General features: G+C 44.7%; 1 protein-coding gene across 2 annotated transcripts in view; it reads left to right on the forward strand.

The window, feature by feature from the left end:
• Nucleotides 1-19,189, forward strand: part of FRAS1 (Fraser extracellular matrix complex subunit 1) — a 420,604-nt gene extending 401,415 nt beyond the window's left edge. For both annotated transcript variants that reach the window (XM_037147065.2, XM_053655680.1), the window contains 5 exons: nucleotides 2,218-2,334; nucleotides 9,111-9,277; nucleotides 12,433-12,638; nucleotides 13,839-13,985; nucleotides 15,249-19,189. In XM_037147065.2, the coding sequence (XP_037002960.2) occupies nucleotides 2,218-2,334; nucleotides 9,111-9,277; nucleotides 12,433-12,638; nucleotides 13,839-13,985; nucleotides 15,249-15,842 (1,231 nt within the window). In that variant the 3' untranslated portion in view covers nucleotides 15,843-19,189. The remainder of the gene's footprint in view (nucleotides 1-2,217; nucleotides 2,335-9,110; nucleotides 9,278-12,432; nucleotides 12,639-13,838; nucleotides 13,986-15,248) is intronic.
• The last annotated feature ends 660 nt before the right edge of the window (nucleotides 19,190-19,849 follow it).

Here is a 19,849-nt window from a genome sequence, read left to right on the forward strand (position 1 = left end):
AGATACTCATTTTCCACTAGGTTGTGAGCTTCCCAAGGGCGAAAGACATGCTTGATTTCTCTTGAATCCCAAGAACTGTAGGTTTTAGCACATGGTAGGTCCTGAGTAAACATTCTTTAGGAGCTTACGTTTGAGGTAAGGAGATAAAATATAGAGATAATGGCAAAGTGAAGAACTACACCACAAATTCTCTGCTGTGTGCACGGTGGGAGGTACCGAACTCCAAGACCACAGTTCAGGGCATGGAGAGCCAGGATAAGGTGGGAGGCTGTGGAGGGTTCCCGGGGGAGGTAGGGCGGCCGATGTTCCACATTTTGATGTGGGAAATGTCTAGAAAAGAGGGGGGAAGAGCTATAGGATTAAAAACATGCGTTTAGGACGATGTTTGACATATTTGCAGGGAAAGGGAGGAAATCAACCTAAACTGCATTTACGGATGGGGAAGAGTAGGACTGTACACTTGAGAGATCATGCAGTTTGCCCTTCACTCATTTGTCTAACACATATGTATTGAACCTTTACCATGTGTTAGTAAACAAAAGAAATATCCCTGCATGCAGCACTTAGAATAAGAAGGCACAAGAGTAGGCATGACAAACGAGTGTAGTAAGACATGGTAGGAGTTCTTTGGAAAAATACACTGTCTCGAGCAGGGTAAGGGGAGTCAGGAAGGGGGATATTGTCATTTTAATTCGGATGTTCAGAGTAGGCCTCATCGAGAAAGCACGTTCGAACAAAGACTTGAAGTAGGTGGAGGTGTGTGCTCTGCAGATTAGCTAAAGCAGGAGTTCTTGCCCAGCACAGTCCCTGAGGCGGCAACGTTTCCGGGATGCTGGGGGAACAGCCAGGAGGCTGGAGTGAGCAAGGAGTGGGTCGGGGGAACAGAGAAGTAAGGGGGTGGGGACAGGCCACTGGGGACCCTGTAGGCCGGGGGTGGACCTCGGCTTTTACTCTGCTGCCGTGGGAGCCACCTCAGGGTTGGGCAGGGGAGTGACATAGTCTGGCCTGACTTTTTGAAAACCAGGCTGTGCCAAGGACAGTTCTGCCTACTTAAGTATCTCTATTAATTAAGAGTTACTATTCACATTATACATGTCAGTTTTCATGCAATTCAAATATGGTATATTTAATTTTGTGCTGCTTCAGGCCTTATAGGAAGACGGGAAAACAGCAGACACACAGACTTTCGGGGCATAAAGCGTTTCAGGAACCAAGCCCTGAGACTGTGCCTGGTTTGTCTAAAATCACACAACCGAAGCAGAGGCAAAGCCACTCCAGAGTTAGACTGTCTCCGGTCCCATTCCACTAACTCAACCCCAGGACGTCCCATAATGACATTTATTTTTTAACCAAATCTTGACTGCCACCTTTGTAATAAGTAGACACAACCAATACAAAAGAAATGGTCAAAGAGTAAACAGTGGGTGTGAGAACTGTTCACAGGTTGCTCACAACAGTTAAGGTTCACAGCCTGCACTTTTCTGTCAATGGATGGCAGCCTCCCAAAGCCCTTGAGGAATCTTCCTGAAGCTTCCGGATGTCTGGCTACCTTCCGGGCAAGCAGCCAGGGCTGGGCTGCTACTCGAAGACAAGAGTGGGACATGGAGTAGGTGAGGGTGCAAAGGCTCCCTGCTGCCAGCGTCCTGACCTCCAGAACCCCGTGCCCCTCCGTGAACGGGCAAGTTCCCAGCTGGGAAGTCTCGTGTTCTTCAGCTTCGTAAAGGGATGAGGCTGCAATTTGGGAGAGGAGCCCTTTCTCTGGAGGGGTGTCCTTTAACCCTGAGGCATTTGCCACCTCTCTATGAGAGCACAACTGACAGCTACCTGTTGGTTTAGAAAGCTTTTGCAGTTGAGAATGCGATGAACAAGGTGTCAGTCAGCAAGAAACACTAAACAGAAACTGTCAACAAGTTTATGGAAATGTATAGGAAGTAGCCATTTCTATGTGATCCTCACCTGAGCCTTTCAGATTTCTACAGTGTGTCCTTCTCAGCTTTCCTCATGAAAAGGACTTGAAAGGAGCTCTGTTTAACACCTGGCTAATACTCAGAACAATCAGAGATGAATTTCTGAAAATTGTGTTTGCAGACTTTAACGTTCTTAGATGCGGGGCACGAGTGCCGTCTGAAGACTTCCTTCAAGGACTCAGCGTGTGGCTGGGTGGGTGAGGCGTCCATAAACCATTCCCTCTAAGCCCAGCCTGCTCTGTGTTTCCAGGAAGGACTACTCGGGGGAGTACACCATCTACCTGATCCCCTGCACCGTGCAGCCCACACAGCCGTGGGTGGATCCAGGAGAGAAGCCTTTGGCCTGCACGGCACATGCCCCAGAAAGGTAGGCAAATAAAGTCAATCCTTGTTATTTATGGATTCGCTTACTGGCTAACACTTATTTGTAACCCCCAAACCAGCTTGAGGGTGATATCACGATCATGTGTGAACATGCACAGTGACAAAATACTGAGTCCCCACCCTGGCTGGTGTAGCTCAGTGGATTGAGTATGAGCCTGTGAAGCAAAGGGTTGCTGGTTCGATTCCCAGTCAGGGCACAAGCCTGGATTGCAGGCCAGGTCCCCAGTAAGGGACACATGAGAGGCAACCACACACCGATGTTTCTCTCCCACTCTTTCTCCTTCTCTTCCCCCCTCTCTAAAATAAATAAATAAAATACTAAAAACAATACGGAATCCTGGATACACACATTCCTGGCTCAGGCTGAGTGGCGCAGCACCCTGCTGTCTTGCTTCAGCTCTTACGCCTCATGTGAACAGGTGACCTTCCACAGTCTATTTAGTGCCATCGTTTTTGCATTTTTGTGCTTTTCACTGGTAACTTCCTTGTTTAACGTGGCTCCCGGGTGCCGAGATGCAGTGTCGTCCCGTGTTCCTGAGCATGAGCAGGCTGAAATGTGCCTGGTGCGGTGTCAGGCGTGGGTTTTAGTGCTGCTGCCGTGAGTTCTATGGTGAGGAGTCAACAATGTATATTAAATAAGAAGTCTTTAAACAGAAACATGCATGGAACAAGGTGAGGTATCGATCAGTTGATGGAAGTGTTGGGACCAGAGGCTGCAGGAACCCTATCCTGTATTTCACCTTAGGAGCAGCGCTTCCACACTTGCTAATTCAGTGTCTGTAACGGCTGTGAATAAGGAGAAGAAACTCTGCATCAGCCCATACCCACCTCAGACTGAGACGCAGTTGCACCAATGTTCATGCATGCAGCCAGTATATAGTCAGCCCTTACCACGTGCTTTCCTCTGGCCTAGACGTGGGAATTTTAGCAGAGCATTAAAGTCACCTCTGCTCTCAGGCATTTATAGTCTAATGCCAACTTTCTAGGGGCAGAGCAAAGTGAATTGAAAACATTTCTTCTTTAAAAAAAAGATTGTATTTATTTACTTTTAGATAGAGGGGAGGGAGGGTGGGACAAAAAGAGGGAGATAAACATCAATACATCCTCTTATACATCCCCCACTGGGGACCTGATCAGCAATCCAGGCGTGTGATCTGACTGGGAATTGAACCAGTGACCCTTTGGTTAGTAGGCCAGCGCTCGATCCAGTGAGCCACAACAGCCAGGGCTGAAAACATTTTTGAGAAAAGATGCTGAGGACAGAATTTTACATGACTACTAAGAGAAGATCATTTGGAATGGCTTTCAGATTAAGAGGCCAAATAGGCTATTGGATTTGGTGATGTCAATGATAATCTTGACAAAAGGCAGGTTCAGTGAACTAAGGGAAATAAAGCCTGATTGGAGTGAGTTCAAGGGAGAGGCACAAAAAAAGTGGGAGTAACAGAGACAAACAATGTGTGAGAGTTTTATTGTAAAAGCCATCAGAGGACAAAGGCTGTGGCTAGAAACACGAGGGGTGAAAGATTTTATTTGTTTGAGTTTTAGGATGAAAAATGTTTCAGGAAGTTTGTATATGCTGGTGCAAGTAACCCTATTGGTCGATGATGGGAAATTTGATGATACATCAAGAAAGGGAAAATCTGCAGAGCCAAGTTCTTGAGTGGGGGACAGGTGAGAAGATCCAGGACAGGGCCGGCCTGAGCAAGAAGCGGAGAGGGGTCATCCGCTGACGGACGAGGCAGGCAGGGTCTGCGGAGACAGGCGAAGGGGGAGTTAGCAGACTGGGAGGGTGAGGGTGACAAAGTAGATACTGCATTGGATCTATTTTCTCTGAAATGAGAAGCCAAGCATTAGCTGGCGGTGAGGATGCGGAGGTCTGAGGAGAGAGGAGGAAGTGACAGTCATCTCGGAGACTAGCGGGGAGGTAAGTGTATTAGAGGGTAGGGACAGCAGCAGACTGGGCGGTGCTGAGGGCCCAGGAGGGTCGTTTTTGGATTGCCGTGTTATTGATGTGAGATGCGCTGCACACAGAGTGCCTACAGTCTGATAAACTTCCTCATACAGCCAACCCTTGAGCAACACTCATTTGAACTGTGCAGGTCCACTTACATGTGGATTTTTTCCATAAATACTGTGAATTTATTTTCTTCATAACATTTTCTTTTTTCCACCTTATATTATTATAAGAATATAATATACAACATACAAAATATACAAAATGTGTGTTACTTGACTGTGTGTAACTGGTAAGGCTTCCAGTCAACAGTTGGCTGTTGGTAAGTTTTGAGGGAGTCAGAAGTTATATGCAGATTTCCAACTGTGTGGAGGTCAGAGCCCCCCACATTGTTCACAGGTCAACTGTATATACACTTGTGAAACCTCACCGCAGTTAAGACAGTTAAATATATCAACTTCCTCCAAAAGTTTCTTCATACTCCTCTACGATCTCTCCCTCCCATCCCACCCCTAACCGCCCCTTTCCCCAGGGTCCCCTGACCTGTCACCACAGATTAACATGTTTTTATAGAAAGTTATATAAATGGTATCATACAATGCACATCACTCTTCTCTGGCTTCTTCCACTGCACGTGATTACGTTGATTCAGTCATGTTTTTGTCTCTCAGTATTGTGTTCCTGTTATTGTGAGTTGTACCACATGGTATGGATATGCTACAGTTTGTTTATTTATGGGTTGATGGACATCTGGGTTGTTTCCAGTTTATGGCAATGATAAAGCTGATATACACTTGTGTGTACACATATACATGTGTGTATACACACATATACACATGCGTGTGTATACACACATGCCTTTATATGGACATATGCTTTTGCTTTTTATTTTCTTCTGTAAATACCTAGTAATGGAATGGCTGGGTCCTGTGTATTTAACTGTTTAGGAAACTGCCCAATTCTTTCCCGAAGTGTTTGTAAATATGTAACGGTGTGTGTGCATTCCCATCATGGGTGTGTCAGCCTGCCATTCCGCCTCCCCACTAAGGTAACCACTAACCTGGCATCTGTATTTATCGTCGCTTATCTTGGTTTACGGGTCACCTCACATTTACTACTTTGTTTCACATGTTTTTTAACTCCATATAAAATTTTTGGACTGCATGAATTCTCTCTGCAGCTTTTTTTTTTGCTCTGCAAATTGTTGATTCTTAAGCGAATCCACAGTTCTGTGGATTCATGTGGCTGTGGTTTGTTTCTCACTGCATTAAGGTGTTCATTGTACAAGTATCCCGCAATTTATTTGGCCACTCTTTTTAGCTTATAATTCCAGGTTCTATTACAAAGAATATTATATGTGCCCTTAGTGTGTGTGTGGAAGAGTTTCTCCTCCAGGGTAGGTACTGGATTTTTTTTAAAGACAGACAGGAACAGTGGTTTGAAAATGGCCAAAGAAGCAAAAAAGACACCAGCCTTTCTGTAGGCTCAGGACTGTGTGGGTGAGGGACTGCAGGGGAGAGTGTTGCTGAGTAGACCGAGGCTTCAGAGTTGGAAATCATCCCCATTATTCCCAGCGTGGCTTTCTCCCTGGGCCCAAACTTGCTTTTGATCATCTATATGGCTCTGTATGGAAGCAAGAGAAGTATAACCCAGAAAATAAGACAGACAGACTCAGGGAATTCAGGCTTAATTCAAAAGAATTATGTTTCATATGATGCCTAATTTTGTGAGGTATGTCATATATTCTAACCTTAAATCATCAGCAGCACCATCTCAAGTCCATTATTCATTCTACTTAATCAATAAATATTTATTGAGGGTCCTGTGTGCCAGGCACAATGTGGATACTGGTAATGCCAATATTAACAAGAAAAACTTGTTTCCCTGAGTCCCATCTCTGAGTTCGTGGTACAGCTAATGGTCCTTTCAAATTGTTGAAGCAAGTCAGCTATGGTTTGTGAAGGTTTCTCCTACACCCAAGGTCCGTCTTCACCCCTCTCCAATCGACCTACTGGAGCACCTTTGATTGAGAAGTAAAGAAAGGTAGATGGGCTCTGTTGGAGGAGGAAAGCACTGAAATTATCACTCATGCATTATTCTTTAACAAACATATGTGTCCGGAGCTTGGCCAGCATTGAAGATACGATGATGAGCAAATAGATAGGGGATGTAACAGTGGGACCTGTAGTAGGTGAAGCAGATTTTGATCAGATAGTGAAACATTTCAACAAAATACCAAACCACGCTGAGTACTATGAAAGTACTGAGTACAGTGTAATGAAAGCAGATGATGAGGAGTCTGACCTAGCCTGGGACTAGCCTGGAAGGGAAAAGAAGGGGGGTAAGCTCTGTGGAGGAAGTGGTGTTTGAGTTGACACCTAACTAAGTTCACTAAGCAAGGGGATGTGGTTAAAGGGGGGGAGAATGATTCAGCAGAATATACAGCAAGGTCTGAGTCAGGAAACTAAGTTCATCCCCACTGATCTCAAGGTAGCCTCAGAGCTTCCCAGGAAAGTACAATGGCTCCCCAACCAGTGATTTCATTCTCTCTTATCAAGTATGTTGTTTCTTCTCCTTCTCGCTCAGACTTGCTACATCTCTGATCCTCACTCTCAGCTGATTACGTTCTGCCCCATTTCACCAAGGAGACAGAAAAAAAACAAGATAAAACTCACACAATCCCTACCATCATGTCTACCCGCCTTCCTGGGTCTGTGTCCTTACACACCGGTCAGTGTGAATGAACAGTCTGGGGCCCAATCCAAAGCCAGCCGCTCCCCTCAAACCCTGGAACCCCAACCCTCTTGTCCACTTTGTGAAGAACACCTCACAAGCAATTCTTCCCTCTCTGTGAATCACTTCAACCAGCATTTAAAAAAAACATATTCTCCCAGCTTTCAAAAAAAAATCCTTTCTTGACTGCATTTCTCCCTTTACACCCTTCCTTTTTTCTCCTTCCTTTTCCTTTAAGATGTCCCTAAAGGGTTGCCTAGATTTCCAGTTTCCAATTTTGCTCTTTTCTGTCATCTCCTGAGCCCACTCTAATCAGCCTTCTGCTCACAGCCTTCAACCCAGCTCGCTCTTACCAGGGTCACCAGTGACTGCATCAGGGGTTGAGTCTCATCTCGATTATTGTGACACCCAAGCAGCAGGGAGCAGTTGTATGGCCCCTCCCAGAAGCCCTTTCGTCAGTCAGATAGAATATCACACTCTGGGGATTTTTCTCCTACCTCACTAGCCTTTCTTCACTGTTTGCTCTGCTGGTTCCTTCTCTTGACCGTAGGCTGAATTTGGAGTGCCCTGTCTCATGTTTAAACAGTCTCTCTTCTCTCTCTTTTCACTTCAATTCATCATTCATCATTCATTCTCTTGGTTTCACATACAAAGGAACAGCTTAACTCTCAGATTCAAACTTGTCCATCAGACGGACTACTCGGCATCTCCGCCTGGCTCTCTTATAAACCTCTCAGGCTGAGCATGCCTGTCACTGAATCATTCATCTTCTTCCAGGAAATCTGTTCCTCCTGCCATTTTCCCATCTCAGGTAAGGGCAGCTCCCACCTTCTGAGCCAAGGATGGCAAACTATGCCCCACCGACTAACTCCATCCCATTGCCTGATTTTGTAAGTCAGGTTTTATTTTGGAACACACTCACATTCTTTCATTTGCATATCATCTGTGGCTGCTTTCATGCTATAAAAACAGAGCGGAGTAGTTACAACAGAGACCATAGTGGCACAAAGTATGAAATATTTACTATTTGGCCTCTTACAAAAAATCTTTGCCAGTTCCTTTTCTAATTCTTTTTATTTTAAATCCTCACCTGCGGACATGCTTACTGATTTAGAGAGAGGGGACAGGAGGGAGAGAGAGAGGGAGAGAAACATTGATGTGAGAGATAATCATTAATCTGTTGCCTTCTCCATGAACCCTGACTGGGATGAACCCACAATCTAGGCATGTGCCCTGACTGGGAATTGAACCTGCAAACTTTTGGCATATAGGACAACACTCCAACTAACTGAGCCACATCAGCCAGGGCTCACCCAAATTCTTAAAAACTTTCTTTTCCAACTAACTTCTCCTAACATAATTTTCCTCCTAATGACCTGTCACCTTCTGGTGTACTATATTAGTTTTGAACTCCTTTTGTTTATTAACTTTATCTCCCTGTTAGGAGTCACCTCCCTGAGGACTTTGTTCACAGATGAATTCCCATCATGAGAACAATGTCTGTCACATAATGAAAGCTTGGGGAACATTCGTTGAATAAATGAGCCCCAAGGCAGTTAGAGAATATGCAAGAGAGAAAGCTCGTCTGGCTAGAGGAGCCCTTACCTCCCAGACTCAGAGAAGGAAGGAGCATGTTCAAAAGACTGAGAAAGAAGTCCAGGGAGGTTGGAGTAAAGGGAGGCAAGAGTATTTGTCTAGCGATGTCTTGAAGAGTGGGACACAGGATAAGTAAGTTTTGATCAGGTTGAAAGAGTCAAAGTCTCAAAGCATGTGGACTCAGGGAGGGGGGTCCAGGCCAGACACCATGGCAGTGATTCCTTTCCCAACCAAAGAGCAGTCACAGGGGCATATAGATGAGTGTGATTATTCCTGTTCAGAAGAATGGGTTAACTTCATAATGACCCAAATAATAAAGTTCCTCTACTGTATACATCTTCTTATTCAGTAAGTAAGCACCCACAACAAAGCATCCTTCACAATCCCGAGATGGGTGGGAAGGTGAGGGCAGTTTGAGCGACCTCTGCAAAGGTGACCCACTCTCAAGCAGCTCTTGTTTCTCCCACATTCAGATTCCTGATACCCATTGCATTCCAGCAGACCAACCGCCCCGTACCCGTTGTGTATTCTCTCAACACTGAATTTCAGCTCTGCAATAACGAGAAAGTGTTTCTCATGGATCCCAACACATCCGATATGTCGCTGGCAGAAATGGATTACAAGGGAGCCTTCTCAAAGGGTGAGTTGTTTCCTTCGCCTGTACAAAGAGACTGGGGCTTGATTTGCGAAGTTTTCAGATAAGCCCCTGGGCTAGCCTCTCTGTTTATCAGCTGTCAGCCAACTTGCCAGTGAAGATTCCCTGGGGGCTGATGCCAGGACAGCCAACGTTTAGTCAAGGAACAGACCCATATCCTGCCTTCCTGGCATTTCATTATAAGATCACATACGTGGCAGTATAGTGATTGGCGCTGTGGAAAAGCACAGGAGACTGGGTTTCCAACCAGATTCTAACACACTAGCTTAGGTAAATTGCTTTATCTCTCAGTTCCTCAGAGGGATTGCAGCATGACCCCACTGCCTACTAGCTGCAAAGGTATATGTACCTTCCATCATGCTTTCTCGACCTGAAATGCATCCTCTGCCTACTCCTTGCCTCAGACATGGTTCCCTCCACATTTGCAAAGGCTAACTCTGTCTTCTCCTTCATAGCTTCCCTTCATTGTCAGTCTCCTTGATGTGACCTCAGGTGGTGAACACCCAATACAATACACAGACGATACATTATAGAAATGTATATCTGAAATGCATATAATTGTATTAACCAGTATCACCCCCAATAAATTCAATTAGGAAAAATGTTTATCTCCTCAAAGAGCCTCTTTGACCACACCAGACAATCCAACATAGGCCGTGTTTTTCACTTTCACAACACACTATTCATTTCTTATAGTACTTAATCATATTTTAATATTTTATAATATATAATATTACTTTACTTCTATATTGCCTTTCTCTACTAGTTGACTATAAGTTCCTTGAGAACAGAGACTATGATTAAATGTCAAATCTGCAAATCTGCACACCATACCACCAGTACCTGGGTGCTCAATAAATATTTCTTGAATGAATAAATTAATTTTAAGAAGATCTGCTTTTCCTCTCTCAATTACCCCTCTTGCCTTTTTCTTACTTTTAATCTTCTCTTCACATGTGAGTTTTTTCTCTTAGCCTAAAAAACACATCCAAGTCCTGCCCATAACAGGAGAAAGCAAAAATTCCCCACCCTACCTCCTGCTTAAACTTCAGCCCATCTTCTCCTTTTCTTGTCGATGATGATATCCCAGAAGAGTGGCGAGCATACACCGTCTCCATGGCCTTTCTTCACAATCCCTCGTCCCTCGTCCAGCCACCTAGTGCAGGCGGGGTTTGTTCCACCAGAGCTCAGAACTTTATCTTGTCGATGACACCAAACCTGTGGATTTTGACACGTTTTTCCTACTTGGTTTTCTTTGCACCAGCCTCGCCTGACACCATCTCACCTCTCTGACTTCGTCTCACTCCCCTGCCCTGGGACCCCATTCTCTGCCCTGTGTTGTTGCCCCAGGTTCCCGGCTTGGCTCCTTCTGTTCTCCCTTCAGTGCTACCTCGGGCCATTCCCGTGGCCTGTCCCATGCACTTACACTGAAGCTCCCAGACTCCTCCTACTCCACAGCCATTCCACACAAGTCACCTTGTGCCTGATCTCTCATTCCCACACGCAGTCTGGAACTCCCAAGCCTCTCCGGTGGTGTCTCTCAGACCAAACTTACCTCCCTCCAGTTGTGCTTCTCCCATACCTGCTGCCCCACTGACCGCATCTCCATACTCCAGGTGCCCCAGGAAAAGATCTCAGGGTTATCCTTTGTTCCTTCACTTCCCAAAACCCATCCATCATCAGATTGAATGGAATCCAACTCCTAGACATTTCTTGAATCCATCCCCTTGCCTCACAGCTGTACTTTAGATATGTCACTAGAGCACTAACGTAGCCCCGGTCTGATCTCTGACTCTAGTCTCTTTGTCTTTCCTCCATTCTCTGCTTTCCGAAGCCCAGGTGTGTTGATGTCACACCCCCACTTAAAGCCTTTCAGTGTCACCTGTCACCGACATACTTAAGTCCGTAATCCTCAGCATCATCAGTCCATCTTCACAGAGGTCTCTTCTGCTAGAGCCTCTGCACCGCCTCCAGTCCAGTTGCACTGACCTGCCACGGAGTAAATGCTCTGGGCAGGCGTCTGGAGCAGACGGATACATGCTCAACTTGTGTCCCTCATGTCACAGATGGGAAAACTTGGGCAAGTTGTTTTAAACAGGGGAAGTAATTGAACCTATCTCTGTGGGCTCGTGGGAGGGTTAAATAAGGTAGTGTAGGTAGTGTCGCCATAGCAGGCACTAAGGAGACAGTAGCTGTACCAGGACTCTTGCCCTTCCAGCATTCACTATTTTGTACTGGAGTTTCCTTCGCCTAGAATGTTCTCCCTGCATTTTCCTTCCATCGCAAATGCTCTGACAAATGCCTGCTCATGGTTCAGGATTCTGCTCAAATGTTGTCTCCTTGTTAAATCCTTCCATGCCTCTCCCCAGGCAGATTTCTGTGTGCAACTATAGGCTTATTTAACCTTATGTACCTTCCTCTATTGTTGATAACCACAGAGTATTATGGTGGTTAATAGTGTGGGCCTTGGAACCAAAGTACCTGGACTTTGAATCCCACCCTCACCATTTACTAGCTTTGTAATCTTCAACAAGTCACTTAACACTCAGTGCCTTGATTTCCTTATTTGTGGAATTGTTAGTACTACATGAGTTCTTGTATGGGAAGGCCTTAATATAGTACCAAGCAAGTAGTATGAGTTTGATAAATGTTAGCTATGTTTTTTTTAATCCTCACCCAAGGACAATTGTTTCATTGCTTTTAGACAGAGAGGTGGGGGCAGGGAGGCAGAGAGAGAGGAACATTGATTAGTTGCCTCCTGTACACTCCCTGGCTGGAAATCCAACACGCAACTTTTCAGTACACAGAACGAAGTTCCAACCAACCGAGCCACACCGGTCAGGGCTAAATGTTAGCTACTTTTAGCAATTATTTAGCTATTATTTCTGTCCTCTCAGCTGCCATCACAGTCACCTTTGTATCCCCTGCACATAACAGACTGCACACCTTAAACACTTAATATGTATTGAATAAAAGAAGTAGTAACTAAATGAGTATTTTAGGGGCATGTGGATTCACAGAGCTCTTCATAGAGAGGTACTTTTGACTGGAAGGGAGTGTGTTAAATCCTTTTTTCCCTTGACATTATTTTCTCTTTAATCCTAAATTCTGCCCTAATTACTGTCTCTCACTCTTTCCAGGTCAAATCCTGTATGGCCGAGTGCTTTGGAATCCAGAACAAAACCTTAATTCTGCTTACAAACTCCAGCTGGAGAAAGTCTATCTCTGTACTGGCAAGGATGGCTATGTGCCTTTCTTCGATCCCACGGGGACAATCTACAACGAAGGACCACAGTATGGATGCATTCAGCCAAACAAACACCTAAAACACAGATTCTTGCTGCTGGTATGTAACAGTTGGGTTAAAGAGCTGACACTTGAGTAGGTTTTCTCTGCTATGAATTCTGTCAGAAGCTGATCGAACCCAGCCCCACTCTCAATGGTTATACACACACACACACACACACACACACACACATATATATATGTATATACATACATACATACATACATGTGTGTGTATATATATATATATATATATATACATGTGTGTATGTTTGTTGTTTAATTCTCTCTGATCAGCTGAATCCTAGCACACATAACCAAATCTGATGGTTATGGTAGGTGACCAGACAAGCTATTTCTAATGTCCCAGGCAAAGAGAAGCCTAGGTTAGTGTTTCTCAAAGTGTGGTCCAGAGACCCCTGAATATCCTCAGTACTCTTCCAGGGAGTCCTCAAGGTGAAAACTTCTTTCCTAACAGTATGATGGTGCCTGCCTTTGTCTCGCTTATTCCTTCCTGAGTGTAGACAGCTTGGAATGTTTAGTGATATGGTTTCAGATCCCACATTGTAACTAATTTTTAAAAAATACCACTCATCAACTTACTGATAAAAGTTATTAATGAAAGCTATTAAAAATGTTCTCCACTTTCCCACCTACATAGCTGTGTGAAGTCACTTTCTTTATATACTTCAGCCAAAACAACATATCACAACTGATTGAATAGAGAAGTTATGAGGATCTAGTTCTTTTCCAGAGATTTTGCAAAAGTATAAAATAATACCAGCTCTCTTAAATGGAAATGGGGGTATTTTCTCTAAAAAAAATATGTTACTTATGTTAATATGTAATGCTCTTTTCATTACCATTTTAAAATGAATTTGTAAAAAAATACTTTTAAAAGTTTTGGGTGTTATTTTTAATACAGTAAATATTGATAGATATAAACCACATAAACAAAAGACTTTTGGGGTCCTTGGTTTTTAAGTGTGTTAAGGGTCCTGAAATGAAATAGCTTGAGAATTATCTGTCTAGGCTATTTCACTCTGTGCTGTGAGATCGCAGAGGCCACTGAGTGTCCTTCCCTTGAAGAGGACGGGGGACCCAGAGGCAGAGGCCGACCCGAGGGGAGGGCTCCTTCTGCACTCATTCCCGACCAACCTGAGGCAGGCGAGTACAGCCCCTCGCTCCTCCCAGTGACTGCTCTGTGCCAGTTCAGTGGTTCCATCTCACAGAATCTTTTTTTCTTTTTCTGAAAATCTAGGACCGCAGTCAGCCAGAGGTGACTGATAAGTACTTCCAGGACGTGCCCTTTGAAGCCCACTTTGCTTCCGAGTTGCCTGATTTCCACGTGGTCAGTAGCATGCCAGGTGTGGATGGATTCACTCTGAAAGTGGATGCGCTCTATAAGGTGAGTGTGGTGAGAAGAGGAAGCTCAGGACCAAGGCCATGTTGAAGGTTGCAAAGTGGAAGACCTCATCTCTGGACTGTCAGTGTCTTTTATAGCATCTTACTGGCACCTCTTTTTTATTGTGGTTAACCTTATCATTCACCCAAAATTTTCGCCGTCTATCTCCAGTACAACAAAGCAATGATAAAGTTATTTAATTTGCAGGTAGTCTCATACTATGTGCATCTGGGTGCCCATGAGTCTCTCGTTTTTCCTAATGTTTTTATATTGCCTGCCTTTTTTGGCTATATTTTCACAAGCACATGGAAAACATTTAACAAAATGATAAATACAATACAAAAATTTAGAATGGCAAGAATTATTAGTATTTGATAAGCAAAAATGCTCTAAGTCCCAGTAATAATGATGAACTCCCAAGATCTAATTCCCCTTTTTTCTTTGTCCAAAGAGTAATCTATAACCTTAGATTTCAGAACAGTTGCCACTCTTTTGAAGTTAGTTCAAAACCATGCAGGGTTTCCACGGGGGCAGGCGATGTGGCAATAAAATACTTGATGAGGTAACCGCTCAGGGGATGACCTGGGAAGTATTCAGATGTAGCAAATTTTTGTCAAGTAGCTGCCTATTATGCACAGAGCAAGTGTTTAGTGAATATTTGTTGAATGATTCTATTTTAACTAACGTTCATCAATAAATAGTGAATTAATCCTGACTGGTATAGCTCAGTTGGTTAGGCATCATCCCGTAAAGCAAAAGGTCACAGGTTCCATTCCTAGTCAGGGCACACACGCCTGTGTTGCAGATTCAGTCAGGGCACATATGAAAAAAGACAACTGATCCATATTCCTCTCTTACATTGACGTTTCTTTTCCTCTCTCTCCCTTTCCCTCCCTCTCTCTCTAAAAATAAATAAAAATTTAAAAATACATACATAAATAAATAGTAGATTAGCATAACAAACAGTTAAGGTCACTGGGACTAAATGTGGTTATTAATACCATTACTTCCCTGCTGTCAAGGAAGACCAACATATCATGAGCATTACCTAGCTAAAGAGACCACGAAACATAAATTTTTAGGACTATCCTATACACAGATAGAAAAAGAGAAGAGGCTGGAGAGCTGGACAAAGATCACCCTAAGTTAGGAGTAAGAGACGGCAAGGCCTGCAGCAGCAGCTGTCCGCCCATTGCCTTTTGTCAGAGGCCGACTGTGGGCAACAGTGACCTCCTCAGTGTGCCTCCTGTTTTCCTCCTCCTGCAGGTGGAAGCAGGACACCAGTGGTACCTCCAGGTCATCTACATCATTGGCCCTGACACCATCTCAGGACCCCGGGTCCAGCGCTCTCTCACAGCCCTGCTGAAGCGCAACCGAAGGGACCTGGTGGACCCTAGTGGCCGGCTGACCCTTGATGATTCCCTCATCTATGACAACGAAGGGGACCAGGTCAAGAACGGCACCAATATGAAGTCCCTGAACCTAGAGATACAAGAGCCAGTTGTAGCTGCTTCTCTGTCCCAGACTGGGGCGTCTATCGGCAGTGCACTCGCTGCTATCATGCTTCTACTTCTGGTGTTTTTGGTGGCTTGTTTCATCACCAGAAAGTGCCAGAAACAGAGGAAGAAACCACCCGCAGAGGACATTTTGGAGGAGTACCCTCTGAATACCAAGCTGGACATGCCCAAGAGGAGCCCAGACAGGGTGGAGAAGAACGTGAACAGACAGTACTGCACTGTGCGGAACATCAACATCCTGAGTGACACGGAGGGGGCTTATGCATTCAAAGGTGCTAAAGTAAAAAAATTGAATCTGGAGGTCAGAGTTCACAACAATTTACAAGACGGAACAGAAGTTTAATGGAGGAGACCCATGTGTATTTTTTTCCTAAAGTCATTTTTATAGAACGGGGGAAATACTCGTATTTTTATAACCTTGCAGATTAAAAAGGGAAAACTATAGCTTTGAGCGGCAGGAGGCACACATCACTTGCATCGACTCACAACTGAGCTACCTCGTTCAGCAGAACCACTAGACCCCCCAGAGCACTGCAGTAGTTCTTTCTGTGGGTCCCTTTAATAGTCTCAGTAGCTACAGTTGCTCCTCCTAGAAGCCCAACCTTAGAGAGCAAGTGTTTTAGTATTGGGACAGGAGTTCAGACAGGTTAGCTGATGCGGTTCAGAGGGCTGGGGAATGAACAGGGCAGATTGCAGAGACAGAGTGGGATTCAGGGCCGTTCATTCCCCACCCTCCAGCTTTCTTCCACTTGGGCTCTTCCTGGGCCTCTGGACAGGAGAGTTCAAACTGCTGACATCCAGATTCCATCCAAAATTCTACTAATCAGCACAGTGGATGTATTTGCTCATTGTGTCCATTTGACAGCCTGCACTCCGTGGCCTCTAATTGTGCTTGGCATTTCCAGAGCCCTTTTCACCTGGGGCTTCAAAGTGCTGTAGACTAGAACACCTCTCTGTAAGTTGCCAGGAAAACCTCGGGCCTCTCCTGTCAGCCAGCAGACATCAGGCATGGCAGAAGCCCTCTTACAGGGGTGAGTGGCTGAAACCTGGGGAAAGGGGGGACCTGGCAAGCACCCTAGAGCACATTAGTGATGTATCCCACCCTAGGCCCAGAGAGGTATCCTTGTGCCCAACTAGTTTATGCTGCACCAGGGATGCGTGAAGACATCCTCTCTGTGGAAGGACGCTGCAAAACAAGATCAGTGCTCCGTGGCCTTTTTCTGTATTGCCATGGATGTTTTAAAAACCTACCACACTTCCTGCTACCCCAGGCTTTGCCCAATTTGATAATAGACAAGCCCATGTGCTTTGATAGCTGGGGGGTTTTTACTGTGCTAGGGTTTCAGGAAAGTAAGTGATTCATTTGAATAAAGCAAATTAGGAGAAAGCCCAAGCCAGGGTAAAATCAGTTAACAGCTGCCTACCAATACTCACAGCAGATAAAGGTACCGTTCCTGGTGCCGTATTTCAGGGATTTCTCTCTTGGGGGGTTCTTTTCTGGTAGCTCAGGCACTTATTTTACCACATCAGCACATGACAAGGCCATAAACACATGGCTTTAAAGTGATTTATTAGTGTTGAAATAGCAGCTTAACGATTTTTCGCGTAGTGTGCACACAGCTTGCTTTTGTGTTTCCTTTTGGTTCCTGTCTTAGGCAAAACTGAAGTACACATGTCCTATTGTTTTGAACACCAGCTTCAGGAGTAAGACATGATCTCTCCCTGATGCTTGGCATACCACAATCACTGAGCAAATAGCAGAGCATTCACATCGTATAATGTTTGTATTAGAGAGATCCAAGCTCTTGGAGAACATTCCAAACTGGGAACACTCGGGTCCTAAAAGCTAGAAAGAATGAACCATGAAAAGTGTTAGGCATCTCTACCAGACTCCAAGCTTCTGAGGAGCAGGACCTGGTTAGCTGTGCCTTGGATTTCTCAGCAGTGCCTTGCACGTAACAAGCACTCCAGAAATAGTTGTTGAGTGAACAAATCACTGGCGTCATGGGTGAGTTAGAGAGGAATAAATTTAGGAAGGGGAGGTGAGAGAGTATGGTGGCAATATCACAAGGGCAAGTAGAGAAAAAAAAAACTTGCTTCTACTTGGATTATGAAATAATCTGATTGGAACAAAGCAGCACCAATTTACGTAGACATGAATCTGGCCACGGTCTCCACGAGGACTGAACAGACAAGTCACAGCAGTGTGTTAGCAGGGGGTGAGGCTGCGACTCAGTCTCCAAGCAGGGCCTGTAGAGGAGTGTCTGGCTTAGCCTTCTGAGATGAGTGTAAAGTTTTAGGGTAGAATGAGTTGAGGGAGCCCAGAATCAGGAACTCCTGACTGGTCAGGTGCTACTTCAGACCGGCTCAGGCAGTTTGGGGCAGAACTTATGTATATGCTTCAGAAACATTCAGAATTGGTGTCTCCTGGCTGGAGAACTCACCAGAGAGACACAGCATCTTCTGACAATTTAGGGGGTTAATGCTAATTCTACAAGGACAGGAAGCCAATCACTTAAGAAACTTTGATTTAACCCATTATTTATAACCGCTCTGTGTGCCAGAATGCTTACACCTTAAAGCAATACCTTTGCATTTGCTCAGATATTCTTCTTGCACATCCATTACAACACAGTGGGATGTGTGCAGACAGGTGCAACACACGGGAAGAGTGCGGACAGGTGGCAGAATGAAGCTCCTTGGGGAAAGCAGTGGAGACAGGGAGACAGTCAGATGACCCTGGCAGCCTCCGCATAGGAGGTCTCACATGACCAGGGCGGCTTCCCTCGAGGACCCCTGGAGAGTGAACTGTCTGTGTGAAAGGAAAGCCCTTGCAATACCCCTGCCTCCCCTCCTCTCTGCCCTCCCCTGACATATACCTGTTCCTGAATGCGGTGCTTCTCCAGTGGTTGACATTAGCACACAGAAAGTGGTGAAAGATGTGAACTTGAGATTGATTCCTTTGATACGGAATTTCTTATTTATGTTTTGTACTTCATTTAGGGAATCAGATAATTTGGGGACTGATGGAGGATTATATTTCAGTCAAAACTCTGCTTTCAGTTTCTCTGCCTTGCCCACTAAAGCCTTGTGTGTGTTTTACTAACCTTTTATACCACTGCCTCTGGGTAAGAAGGAACAAAGCCCCTCATGGGTTGCTATTTGCTATCACGTACTGGCTGGCCATGAAGGTTAAAAGGAAGAAGAGTCTGCATGTTTTTTTCCTGCCTTTTATTGTCCCCCAGGCCTTCTGAGGACTCCTGCAGATTCTCAGTGGTGGACGGAAAACGGCGTTGGATGTGTTTGCACAGTCTATGATGGTCTCAGTGTCCTGTAGGAGTTATTGTTATTATTAGCTACAACACACCTGCTCAGACCGAGTAAAACATTTGTGGTGCTGTCAGCCTGATTTCTTGACTCTCAGATGATTTTTGTATTTCCAATACCAATTTGTGTGTTCTGAATTTCTGATTTCTCCGGTAGCATATGCCACTATATAAATTTATATTAATAAATGACAGTCTGGTTGCATTTTTTTGCTATGTTCTTTTTAGATCATTCATCTCAAAAGACATTGCTATGGAGATGGAAAAATCTTTTTGATATTTTGCGGCAAAGTGTTTGGAGAAAGCCCCTCTGAAGGGATTGGATCTCAGACACATGTTCACTGTGCTAAGAGCAAGACTGAGAATAAATTACACATCTCCAGATAATCATGGCTCTTCCCTTGCAGTCAGTTGAAACTCCAAGACAAAGAGGAATAATTAAAGTCTCCATGTGCAATACAGTAAGATGATTATTCACATTCTGTTACCATCAAACCTTCTCAGAGCACTTGACCAGGTATGAGAATGGCCATGTTCTTTTATGCACACACCAAGGTTCATGAAGTGTCCCTAACACCCTGGAGATGCCAAAGCACCAAACAATAGTTTATTGGCTTGTGAAGGGGAAATGGTAGAGTCAGAATGGGACTGAGCCCAAGCAGTCTCAGAATTCTGCAAGCCTGTGCATGTGTGTGCCTTTTCCTGCTGTGCAATTGGTTTATATAAAAACAATTAAAGTATTGCCAAGGACGGTGACCAACAGGGCTCTGTTGGCACCTTTTCATGGAACATTAGCAAACTCAGCAAGACTTGAGAAAGCGTGTTTTCATAAAATCTGGAAAGGATGCCCCAACCAAGCATAGGATTTCCTTAGATGCTGCTGGGGACCTAACATAAGCTTCACTTCCTCACAGTTGCCTCACACTGGCCTCGAGCCCTAGCGCGCCTTTCTCTTGGGTCCATGCAGAAGCTATACCAGACACCAACCTATGAATTGTTAGGACTGGCTTTGAAAATGCTCCCT

The sequence above is a fragment of the Artibeus jamaicensis genome, unplaced genomic scaffold, assembly GCF_021234435.1.
Source record: "Artibeus jamaicensis isolate MK-2021 breed Jamaican fruit bat unplaced genomic scaffold, CSHL_Jam_final scaffold_1031, whole genome shotgun sequence".
Lineage (NCBI taxonomy): Eukaryota > Metazoa > Chordata > Mammalia > Chiroptera > Phyllostomidae > Artibeus > Artibeus jamaicensis.